Consider the following 13368-nt stretch of genomic DNA (forward strand, 5'->3'; position numbering starts at 1 on the left):
TAGACTAAGTGCTAAAGATGCTTGCCGTGAAGAGGTTGAATAATTTTGAGACTGGAAAAGTCATAAGTTGCATTTTCAGTTGAATTTGATTGAAACCACTTGAAGCATTCGTTGAGCGATTTCAATTGCTATTTGTTTTTGCTCATTGCTGAATGTCTGTAAATTTTGACCTGATAGACCTGATTTTCAATTTTGATTACAACGGTATATTTATCCATGTGATTTTTGACATACCTGGAACAAGGGCTGCACATTACCTATCATAATTACATTGTCTGAAAAAGACTTGAGTCCATCCACTGCTGATCCTAAAGAAAAAGAGGACTTTTTAAAGTGCTTTCCAATTTTGCCAGAACTATGAAAACTGTAGCTACAGCTTTTTCTTTGGGGTGAAAAAAAATAAATATTCCAGAACATGATGATCTTATAAAATCAGCGTTTCTTGCTATTTGTTGTATAATTTAGGCTTTTGCTAGAAAGGTTGCCTTTTTTTAAATTAGATTTTTTTTTTTCCTTTTTCTCTTCTCTTGTTTATAACGGTTTGTTTGTTTTTCTCCTTTTTAGATGCTCCAAGCGTGCTCAGTGCAGCATTTACCTGTACCCTATGCTGCTTTCCCTCCTCTTATGTCAAGTGATCCATTCCTTTTACATCCGCCACACCTTTCTCCTCACCATCATGCTCATTTGCCCCCACCTGGACAATTTGTACCCTTCCAAACACAACAGTCTCGCTCGGTAAGAAACATTCTCTCGCTTATTTTTCTGGATAAAAGATCACAAGGTGTATCTTTTCATTTATTGAATTGAAACAAAAAATGGCATGCACTATGGGTGGAAACTGCATTTTATCCTTGGCCCCACTACACGGTGTGTGTTTCAGCTAGTTACTCACTGACTGTTACTAACTTTTACTTTCAGTGAGGGACTCTGTACCATGATTTAGAAAATGCAGTGTTTGAATGTTAAATAATTTTAGCTTTATAGGTATATTTGAAATTAAAAAGTGGGGGAGGGGGTAGTTAGTGCTAACAAAAAGATTACGGTAACAAAAAATTAAAATAGTGTACCTCTTGGTCCAAAAATTTTTTCGTGAGATATTCAGCGGAAGGGAACATAAAAGGAGGAAAAAACAATGAGCCAATATAGTATGTTCAGCGAAAAACACTATAAATAGGTAGTTAAATGTACGCACATTTTATGGAGCCATGAAATGGCTCCTGTAATACAGCATATAGGGTGGTATCCACTTTTGGATATGTGCATAGCTGATGTCCCCTCCGTACAAATGTCACCGAAAACAGAACTAGAGTGCACAGCATTAGATATATCAAATAAATGGATGACTTTTTTTCTGCAGTGCAAATATTTGTTTGCTCAGTCTGTATGGCTTAGCTGGTATAGTCCCCACGACTTATTTTCAAATTTATTTTTCAGATCTTGAATGTCCACCTCAGCCTCCTATTTTTATTTATTTTTTTATTTATATAACACATGTCCTTTTTATGATTGGCTTATATTTTTCAGTACCAAAAAGACAATTGTCAACCAATTTGTTTGATTAGACATATCTTGAATGCTAAAATCTGTGTTTTGTCTGTATAAAATGTACCGGTATGTCTAGTTCAAAACTCCTTATTGGACTCCGCCAAGGCATTATTTGTGGCCCAGTGATGATGGATTGGGAAACCTATTGTGCAGGAACTCTTAATCTGTAAATGCACCTTGTTAAGTAATTTTATTATATGTGTCTACAGCCTCTGCAAAGGATAGAGAATGAAGTAGAGTTATTGGGGGAGCATTTACCTGTAGGAGGATTTACATATCCACCACCTGCTCATGCTCCAACGCTGCAGCCCTCTGCTCCACTACAATTCATAACACACGATCCTTTGCATCAGGAAGTTTCTTTTGGTGTTGTAAGTATTAACTGTTTGCTTTTAGTGCATGTGTAAATAATTGATCAGTTAATCGTTCAGTATATGGGAACCCTGTTATGGCCTTAATGTGCTAAATGAATTATGGGGTAAACCTTTTTCAATGTTTAAATAGATATACTAAAAATTTCATATTAATGGTCTTGCTAAACTCTGCTTGATGTTTCCCTAATTTTAAAAAAAACTTTAAAAATAAAATAAAATAGGGGGATTACATTCTTGCATTATATTTGTCTCCTGCAGTTTTTAAGTTGTTTTCTTGTTACAGCCTTACCCTCCATTTATGCCTCGAAGAGTAACCGGGCGTAGTCGATATCGCTCCCAGCATCCAATACCACCACCACCTTACCACCCAAGCCTTTTACCCTATGTTCTGTAAGTGATGTAGTTAAACTTATACTGACATATATACATTTTAAAGATACATTATATATATTTTTTTGCCTTTACAAAAAATAAATAATATTAACATGAGTAATGGGCAGTATGCATGTGTTAATTTTGACTCTTTATTTATGTTCTTTATATTTCACTGCTTAATCCAACTAATTGTGTGTTTTATGATTTGTTGTTTTTGGGATGCGTGTGTTGTCTTTATTTTGTATTTGGTTTTATACTACCACACACTCTTAATACTTAACACACATTCATCATATCCACACCAATAAGGTATGTCATGTTATGCATATTATAACTTGCACTTCAAGGGGAGCGATCACTTTCCAGGATTTTAAAAAGTTTATCCCCTGTATTTATTAAATGTATGTGTGAGGTACAAATAATAAACTAAATGTAAAAAGTAATCTGCATGGCCCATTTATCTCGGTTACCACTATAACTAACTGAGCGTTTTGGTTTTGCTTCCCTATCATTGTTGAAATGTCTTCCGTTTTGTATGTCAATGTAGAGATAGAAAAAGAAGTACAAAGAGAACCTGGTCCACCTGCTTAATTGTATGTGGTTAGTAACTCTCTGAGTTGGGCAGCTATTTTACAGCTGTCCAGTGTGGTAAAAGCTTATGCGGAAAACCTTTTCCAATTATCAGTGGTTATACCAAAAATGTGCCATACTAAATCTTCCTCAACAATGCTTGAATACTAAGAGAATTGCATCAACAAGCAATATATGTCGCTTGTTTCTTGATGTCTTGTTAATTTTCATGTACGGTTTTCAGTATAAAATAGAATTGAAATAATTGTTTAAACATATCTTTCAAAGATATGCAATAAGGAGGATGGGTACCTTGGTTACGCTCCTGAACTTAAATAAAAACCTCAACAGTGTCAGCGAAACTGTTCCTAGTTGGCATTTAACTAGTCCAGACATATAGCCCTTATGCCAAAATGTTCTCTCGGGCATGACTTCCTCCATCATTGTTTTGTGGCAGCAAGGACTGCTAGTTATATGAACAAACTACATGGCGAATAAATCCTCTTCCCATCTAACCCTATGTGTATTGTGCTCAAAGCAGAGTTCTGACTAGTTCAACATATTTTGTCATGAATTTTTGTGGTTTTATTGAACTATATTTTCTATTTCGTGTTACATTGGGACTGTTGGTCTTGTAAAGTCGGAGTGTTACTTTTTAAAACTGCATGAGTATAGGTTTTCCAGTGTTCTTGACATTTTTTTATTTAATTTTTTTTTAACTAAACCGCATTTCTCTTATTTATGAACCCAACGTTAACAATAAGTTTTGTTTCTTGTCTCTAAGCTCAATGCTTCCAGTGCCTCCTGCTGTTGGACCAACCTTCAGCTTTGAGTTGGATGTAGAAGATGGGGAAGTGGAAAACTATGAGGTTGGTGTATGTATTCTTAAATGGATCTTAACAACTTGCATAACAACTCAATTTCTTAGCGTTTCAGCAAATTTTTATATATTTTGTTTCTATAGCTTAGTTATGCAGGAGTGCTGTGTATGTATAAAGTTTTTGAATGAGCATATTGTGTATTTTTTTTTTTATTGCAACCGTATAATCTATTACATCCGCCTAAAGGGTTTGTGTTATGAGTTAGAGAAGGAAAGGCATTTTCCGAGGAAACCTTTACAGTCTGACTTTTTTTTTAAATTTTTTTTTTTTATCATTCTGTTTTGATTACAGGCACTGTTGAATCTTGCCGAAAGACTGGGCGAAGCCAAACCTAGAGGACTGACAAAAGCAGATATTGAACAGCTTCCGTCATATAGGTTCAACCCAAACAATCACCAATCAGAACAGACCTTGTAAGTGTAGTATGAACTGTGACTAAAGTAACTGCTCATTTTATGGACAATTTTATAACCAGCAGTATTGTGCAAAGTGGAATAATCCTCAAGAAAAGTTGAGTTCACCGTTTGGATATTGTGCTCAAAATTGGGTATATGTGGTTACATACACCAACTAGTGTGTGACACAAAATGCTCTCATCTCGTAATTGGTGTGTGAGTGCATTCATTTCCTGGGGAGACGAGAGCACAAGACCCTCCCCATAGGAAAGCATTGCATTGATGAATTCCTATAGGGATTTTAGACTCTGTCCTCATGCAGAATGTGATGACATCAGCATCAGGCTGCCAATAGTCGCCTAGCAAGTGGGAAGTGCCTCTAGTGACTGACAGTTGTTAGAGGCAGTCTTAACCCTCTAATGTAATCATTGCAGTTTCTCAGAAACTGCAAACATTCACAATGCAGGGTTAAGGGAACAGGTTCAATGCACCTAGACCACTTCGATGAGCTGAAGTGGTCTGCTTGCCTATAGGGTCCCTTTAATTCCTGTATAGATTAAGCACTGCAGTAACTTCATGTGCTGACAAAAATGTTTTTTTGTCCTGTGTGTAGTTCATGAAGCTCTAAATTGTAGCAAATTAAAAGATTTTGGGGGGATAAAATTGCCTGAATTTTGTCATTTGGATTTCAGTATATTTCAATTTGGTGGTTATTGAATAAACTTTAAATCTTACAATTAAGTATATCAGCTATAGATGTAATTTTTATTTTTCAGGAATAGTGTGTAAATATATTAATAATGGCTGTGCATAAATTTGCACAATTATACATATGCACAGTCATGGGTGGAGGGGGGTGGGCAGTACGCCCTCTTTGAATGCTATGGTTTTAAATATCAAGACATAACAATTGTTACTTATCAGGTCTTACAATTGGGTAAATACAACCTCAAATTAACATTTATTTAGAAAAATGTAGCCATAATGGAGGGGCAATGTGTGAAAAACTAAGTATGCCACATGATTCAATAGCCTTTAGAGCCACCTTTAGCAGCAATAGCTTGATTTGTTTTCTGTTTAACTTTATCAATCTCTCGCATTGTTATGGAGGAATTTTGGTCCACTGTTCTTTCCAACAATGCTTCAGTTCTTTGAGGTTTGCTGGCATTTGTTTATGCACAGCTCTTAAGGTCCTGCCACAGGATTTCAATAGGCTTTGATTAGGCCATTGCAACACTTTCTTTTATTATTCAGCCAGGAAAGAAGAGACAGGGGAGATATGATAAAAACATTTAACTACATAAAGGGAATCCACATAGTAAAGGAGGAGACTATATATTAAAAGAAAAAATACCACAACAAGAGGACATAGTCTTAAATTAGAGGTTCAAAGGCTTAAAAATACCAGGAAGTATAACTTAAAGTGGATGCATGTAATAAATAGCCTTCCAGCTGAAGAGGTAGAGGTTAACACAGTGAAGGAGTTTAAGAATGCGTGGGATAGGCATAAGGCCAGGGACTAATGAGCGTATTTAGAAAATTGGCCAGACTAGATGGGCCTAACTGTTATCTGCCATCATTCTGTTGTAGACATATGGGGCCTTATATTTGACTCTAGAATACTTTGGTATACAGAGGAGTTCATTCTAGACTCAATGTAAGGTTTCCAGGTCATCTGGCTGCAAAACAAGCCCCTTCACCACTGTGCGTGACCGTTTTTGACAAATGTGGCGCTGTGCATTATGGCCAAACCTCTCCACTTTTGTCTCGTTTGTCCAAAGGACTTTGTTCTGAAGTCTTGTTTTTTTTTTTTTTTTTCCCAGATGCAACTTTCCAAACCTAAGCTGTGCTGCCATGCTTTTTTATTTATTTATATTTTTGAGAGGAGACTTTCTCCTGCCAATCCTTCCAAAAAAAAAAAACATACTTATTCAGTCTTTTTCTAATTGTTTTGTCATTAACGTTAACATTTAATGCTGAAGCCTGTAGAGTCTGAGATGTAACTCTTGGGTTTTTGAAATTTCTCTGAACGTTGCACAGTCTAACCTTGCTGGGTGAATTTACTGGGACATCCACGACTGTGAAACTGAACTGTCCTTAATGTTTTCCACTTTTAAATAAAATTTCTCAATGTAGAATGAAGGACTTGCTTTGAAATGACCTTATAACCCTTCCCAGTTAGATGGGCCGCACCAATTGATTCTCTAAGATCATTGCTGATATATTGGCATTGTGTTAACACACACCTAAATGCTCCAGGCCAACAAACTGCTAAAACTTTGGCTTTCATAGAAGTGGTCACACTTGCTGATGAATTAATCAAGGACATTTGACTTGCAGCACCTGCCTACCTATTTATAGGGAAGCGGTAAAGGTGTTTAGATTTTCCACAATGGATTTTCAATGTTGGCTTTATTTTTGTTAAATTATGACATCATGTGTTGTTCATCTGAGGTTGTATTTACCAAATTTAGAGGCCTTTAGAATTCAAACCATAGAACTGATGGAGGGTGTTGTGAGGGTGTTCTCTTATTCCAATGAATATAAGTGTAGTTTTATTTAAAGGATTGAAAGGATAAAGTTAACATTTCCTACCAGCTTGATGCTGCTTTTACTATGGAATTTTAATGTTCTCAAACAGAATCTTGTGTAAGACTCCAAACCCAACAAATGAGGAGGAGTTGATTTTTGGCACTCTACCCATTTGTTTGCTAGTTTGCCAAAACGGACTTTTCTTTATTTGCAGCAAATATCTAAAGCCAGTGGGCACATAAAGATGTACACTTTATATTTGTTTCCAGTCAGCAACGATTGTGCATTTGATTATTTCCACAAAGCTTGGCTGCAGATAAGGACTAAATGATTAATTTCAAAAAGAAACCAACAGTATATATTTTTGGGTTGTTTTCTATTTGTACTTTAGAGACAGTCTTTATGTCAAATTTCATATATCCCCCCTTTTCCTACTTTCTAATGGGATATTGTATTTCCTGAGGGAGGTGTGTATATAGGTATGGATTTATGACTTGGTTTTCTTTGACAGTTACATTTTAAAATGCTTGTGTTTATACTGTGATATAGATATATTAGATGTACATTTTTCTTCATTTTTATTTTTGCATTGTTTTGTCATTATTTCAGATGTGTAGTATGCATGTGTGATTTTGAGTCAAGACAACTGCTTAGAGTCTTACCGTGCAACCACGAATTCCACGCCAAGTGTGTTGACAAATGGCTTAAGGTAAGGTTATAATAGATCACATTTCATATCCTTCGTTAATTACAATTCATAGTATCCTAAAGAGTAATAATTGCTTCTACTATTGTGCACCAACCCAAAATAACACCCCCTCCCAAAGCAAAAACGGCACACTTGTGAGGGTTCACTAGTGCAAACATTATTAATGGGAACAGTGCATTTTACAGTTCCAAGTGAAACTTCCTTCTGATATAAAATTTGATTCTTTGCTACATAGAATAATTGAGACTGCTCACTTCCAACTAGAAAACAAAATTTTAAAGCTGCTGTTTTTTAACCCCAAATTTTTCTTTTACATGACTATGCAACTAGTAGAAATGCTGATAGAAATATTAGCTACTGTAATTTACACAACTTTAAACACTGGTCAGATACCTGGACTTCTTTTCTCTGTACATGTCTTTGATTTTAGAAATTAGCATTGAGGTTCGGGAGTACTGCACTTTTTTGATACTTCAGAAATTAAAGGATGGAGGCAGTTGTCCAAACTCTGAACCAAAATAAAAACTAAAATGTGCACTATGTGTTTAACTGTAATTTAAGAGTTTCTCTCCTAAATGCCCCATACATATTATATATTTTTAAAGGGCAGAAGGAACCTTTTTAATATCCTACATTTTGTCATCTAAAGAAAAAGAACTCAAAATAGACTCTCCTATCAGTCCTAATTATGTCCACTCCTAATGTTATACCAACCTTAACCCCTAAACATATGCATACACGGTCTTCAACTTTCATTATCCTTACATTCTACTGATATCGGCATATGTGTTTTCTAGTTCAAGGAACACTATAAGGCAGGGCTGAGCAACCTTCGGCACCCCAGATGTTGTGTACTACACCCCCCATAATGCTCTTACACTGGCAAAGCATCATGGGAGGTGTAGTTCAAAACATCTGGCGTGCCTAAGGTTGCTTATGCCTGCTATAGGCTCAGGAACACAAACCTGTATACCTGACCCTATAGTGTTTAAAAAAAATAAAAAAATAAAAAAAAAATATATCTAGCTCAATTGCCCCTCTAATTATAGCAAAATCCTACTTTCATTGCCATCTGCTGCTGCTGGATCTGTCCCTGATCTGCCTGCTTTACTGACCTCATGCGAAGTAGTGTTCTGACCCAATCACAATACTTTCATGTTAACAAGCCAAAACAGCCCTGGCCAATCAGCATCTCTTTATAGAGATGCATCTCTATGAGGAAAGTTCAGTGTCTTCATGCAGAGGGTGGAGACACTGAATTGAGTGTGCAGCACTGCCCCAGGAAACTCCTCTAGTAGCAATCTGAGGAGTGGCCAGTGGAGGTATCCCTAGGCTGGAATGTAAACATTGCATTTTCTCTGAAGACGCTGTATAGTGCAAAAAACCTAAATGGAATGATGCAACTCACCAGATCAACTACAATAAGCTGTAGTTGTTCTGGTGACTATAGTGTCCCTTTAAAACATTGAGCGATGTGTTGCTGCCATCTACTGGCTGTTATCAGCAGTACAGGAATATATCTTGTAATGCTGGAAATCAGGCATGCTGATTTTATTCTCTGACTGTGATTAGTAAATTTAGTTCTGACATTTTTTTTATTCTTCTTTGAGTAAAGCTACAACCCACTAACGTTTTTTTTTTTTTTGTTTTGTTTTTTTTTATCCTTCCCACTTCCAGGCGAATCGCACATGCCCAATTTGTCGAGCTGATGCTTCAGAAGTGCATCGTGATTCAGAATGACCAATCTCAGAGCACAAGTCTAGTTTGGGTGTTCCTAGTCACATGCGTGTGTGTTTTTATTATATGCGCACATGCCAACTTTCCATTGAACTTAAACCGTGTGGCTTCCAGCCTACTCTACACAAAAGGGTCGAAGGACCTCTTTTTGCACTGTGTGATTTAATCAATTCTAAAGCTTCTAATTAGTCTTCACAGTTATGGGATTGTTATACTAACCGTGTGATTGGGACTCCAAAGATTATTATTTTTTTATATTCCTTAGCTTATTTTGTGTGTGCACTAACATTCCCTGGTTTTCGTGTGATCATTCCGAGTGTTTTGCTGCAAGATTACAGTGGAAGTGATCTTTTAGCATGTGCTTTTATATTTAAAAGGAAAACAAAAAAAGATGAAAAAAGAGAAATGAATTACAGTGGTAGCTCCAAACAAATTTAGCAATCTACCTTTTATTATAGAGCCTTCAAGATACTGTGAGTGTGGAATGTAAGGGTGAATGTTTATGGAAAATTGGCTTTGCGTGTTTGTTTCGGGCACATGAATGCAAGGTCAGAGTGTTTGGGAACCTATATACCAGCATGTATTGAGAATGTATGTGTGTTGTATTACTTATGCTGCAATGTATAATCTTGTGTGTTATTTAAACAGTACTAGTACTGTACACTGGTTTCTTTTCTTGTGTTTGCAGTTGCACACTGAATGCGATGGGTGTAGCAATTTTAGGCATTTCATATCCCTTCCCTTCACTGTCCCACAGACTGGTATATGAAAATGGATTATCTCTTATTTTCCAATGTATTATCCTGTTTTCCAGTTATTAATTTGTTACTTTTAAAATATATGTGCATCTGGAAACAGGAATGGGGGAAAGGTGCATTTTAACAATGCCATTAGATATTTAGTGTTAACGTTGATAATTAAAAAAAAAAAAAAAAAAATCCTGAAGCTGTCTGTGTAGAATGTGTATGTTCATTCATATTTATACTGTTTTTGATTTTGATTTTTTTTTCCTAATGCAAGGCATTTAAACATGTTCCAATTCTTCTCCCTTGTGCTCATCAAAGCAACAAGGTTGAGTGTCAGTTTATTAATTTGGATTCCACAGTGTTAATGACTTGCTAGAAGTGCACAAAAATTTACACTGTGGCTTAAGTGGTGCAAATATTCTCACCATCAACCAAAAAGTGCATTTCAAAATGTAGACCTGTGCATCCCCACGTAAATTGAGTTCCATGTTAAAGTCTGATTTTTCTCCCGTAAGCCCTCTGAGGTCTATATTGGTCTAGTCCTGGAAGGATTAAAACTGTAGGATTAGTTGAAAAGAGAAGTTTCTCAGTTTTTCATCAATGACCACAACTATTGTTGTTTTCACTCCTGCAAAATAGTAGAAACAAGCATTTTTTTCTCTTCCCAACCACAGAGAAATGGCTTTAAATATTTAGCATTAATATTTACATTTTAATCAAGATTCATACACAAATTTCACAACGTAAATGATTGTTGTTGAAAATGTGCCCTGTGAATGTATTGTGAAGTATGCCAGCCAGCCAATACATAATCAGCTTGTACTCCCTCCTTTCCCCCACCCCCCATTAATCATAAATTATGATGTGGAAATAAGTGGCCTTGGCAATATCCTTTTAAAATGTATGGATGCGTTTTCTACAGAGGAACATCTTGCATTATTTAAGTGCAATATGATATGGGTCTTATCTCCTGTGTAAACTGAGCCAATCATGGTGCGGTGGGGAATTTTTTATATATGCAGGTAGTGGGTTTAATTGTATTAATATGATGATCTTTGTTATTTCAAGTGTATTATTTACCATAGATACCTTTTCACAGGAAGTAAAAGTGACCCAAAGTGTCTAATACACTATTCATATTACCTGTGCCTATGTCGGCATTTGACTACAAATTCTAATCCTTTCCAACTAAAATTAATCCTATTCCTTTTTTTTTATTTTTTCATTGCACGGAAGGAATAGAAATATTGCTTTAAAGGCAGTGGGTAGTCCTAATTCTAAAGTTATAGCTTCTGGCAAATTAAAACTCCTTTTTATCTGCTTGTTTCTATGGTTTTGTCATTCAGTCATGAGCTGTTAACAACTTTTAAGGTTTGGTACTGATTTCCCAGACTACATAGACGTAGAAGTTCACATTTCTTTGTAAACCATTATTAAAATGCACTTAATCCCCCATTTCCTTTGCAATGCTACTCCCTATCTCTTTGGCTCCTATTTTTACCCTTCCCCCTATTCATAAATGTATATTAAAACTTGGTTGCAATAGCACAAGCAGCACATATACCAGTATTGCTGTATTTTGCTGCCAGTCCCAGCTTTAAGTTTGTATTTTGTGTCATACCTTCTGATGCATGTCTGCTGGTTTGTGAGGCACAGATTAGTTTCACAGTGTTATTCAGTTTATAGATGCTGCTTGTCCCCTTTTTGTGCAATGTTCCCAACCCTGAGGTTCAGTGGACTTAACGAAAAGCACAATTTGTCTGTGTTTTTTTTTTTTTTTTTTACATATTGCCTCCATCACCCAGGACTGAATACAGAGCAGTCATGTATTTTTTTTTATTTTTTTTATTTGTTTATTTTTTTTTATTTTTATTATACTGAAAATCTGCAAATAAATGCTTTGAAACAAAGTGGAATCTAAATAGGCAAAGCTGCTTTTGGTATAACTTTTAAATCCACCTTTACTTAATCGAACCAGCCACTGGATGTTGTCACATCTGTTATACAAAAGTAATCATGTAATTGGGAGAGAAATTGTACACCACACTCCTTATATTGCTACAGATTTTTTTTTTTTACATATATATGTACCTGCAGATACATCTTTTTACCTGTATATACACTATGATAACACTACTACACTCAATATTCACTTTAATAGAAGCATGCAAGCATCGCACTTTTTCTAGCTTAGACTGAGCTAATAAACAAAAGATAAAGGGGGTAGGGTATACACTTTTTTTGTTTTTTCCCTTAACAGAATGCTATGCACCCATCATATTTTATTTTTTTATGACTATTTTAATGGATTTCCAAATGTGCAAGATTAGTGATCACAAATTTCTAGATGCACGCTGGAGGCTGTTATTTCTGGAATTTTATTTTTCTTTAGTTTTGCAAGGGATTTTCACAGACCTGCTTCTTTGCTTCCTAATCACTGTTCTAAAGTCTGATGTAACCTCCAATAAGCACACTTGCTGCACTAATTCTGAACCCTCTGGGACGGTCTATACATTTCCTTGTTTAATGGCCATTGAGGAGCACAGTCATTTTCCAGCTCATACTGCCATACTTTGTGTATCTACACCTCTAACCCTAGCCTGTAGTAGTGCCTAACCTGCTTCAGAATCAATACAAATATGGGTTTTCCCTCAAACTAACTTAACCTCTACTGGTGGCTTCTGCATATCTGGCACTGTTTTGTATCTTGCATGACTTGTCTGCTTAGGTTTTATTTTTGTTCCATATTTTAATTTGTGTTTGTCTAAAATAATGGATATCGACCTATAGATATTCAGGATTTCCATGTTTTGTTTGTGTGTAATTAAATTAGCCACTGCTACAGTATTTTTTTTACTCCCCCAACCAATGAAATGTCACTTTGATTCTCTATAGATCTTACAGGAATGAGCCTCTTGTGCATTTTCCCTTTTGGTACATTTACAGTTACCTCATTTTGCTATTTAAGTTTGTGTTCCCCCCCCCCCCCCGCCCCCCCCCCCAGATTTTCCAATGCAAGCTTTATGGGTTTTGTTGGATTTAAATTAGTGTTTTCTTGAGAATTGCTTTTTAATTCTCTCTGGTATCATTTAACATGACATGTAGTTTTAAAATGTATTATAAATATATGTAACCAAATCATTTGAAGGCTTGATAAATTTTTAATGAAATTTGTACATTTTTTTTTTTGAGAGTTATTAGTAATGCTTTACCAAGTAGTGCAATGATTTTTATTTTTTTATTTTATTTTTTCCTTTTATCCCTGTGCCCAATTTTGGAGTTGAGAGGGTTGTTCAGTAATAAATGTATGATGTACACTTACATGTCTGATGTTTTTGTATAACAAAATGTTTATTGTGCAGGTGAAATATGGATATTTCTACAGGAATCTTTTCATCCGATCACATTTTACATTGTTTGGTTTGTGTACAAGGTGCTGTAGAAGTGCCAATTATACTTCAATTGTGACTAAGGAAGCAGATGTTTACTTCCTTAGTTGTAATG

The 13368-nt window shown here is 35.7% G+C and overlaps 1 protein-coding gene across 4 annotated transcripts in view; it reads left to right on the top strand.

Moving 5' to 3' along the window:
* Positions 1-10209, top strand: part of RNF38 (ring finger protein 38) — a 190491-nt gene extending 180282 nt beyond the window's left edge. For all 4 annotated transcript variants that reach the window (XM_063455337.1, XM_063455340.1, XM_063455338.1 and 1 more), the window contains 7 exons: positions 565-735; positions 1755-1916; positions 2203-2309; positions 3649-3733; positions 4037-4158; positions 7282-7381; positions 9059-10209. In XM_063455337.1, the coding sequence (XP_063311407.1) occupies positions 565-735; positions 1755-1916; positions 2203-2309; positions 3649-3733; positions 4037-4158; positions 7282-7381; positions 9059-9121 (810 nt within the window). In that variant the 3' untranslated portion in view covers positions 9122-10209. The remainder of the gene's footprint in view (positions 1-564; positions 736-1754; positions 1917-2202; positions 2310-3648; positions 3734-4036; positions 4159-7281; positions 7382-9058) is intronic.
* Positions 10210-13368: the final 3159 nt, after the last annotated feature.

This window comes from Pelobates fuscus, chromosome 5 (assembly GCF_036172605.1).
Source record: "Pelobates fuscus isolate aPelFus1 chromosome 5, aPelFus1.pri, whole genome shotgun sequence".
In the NCBI taxonomy this organism is placed as follows: Eukaryota; Metazoa; Chordata; class Amphibia; order Anura; family Pelobatidae; genus Pelobates; species Pelobates fuscus.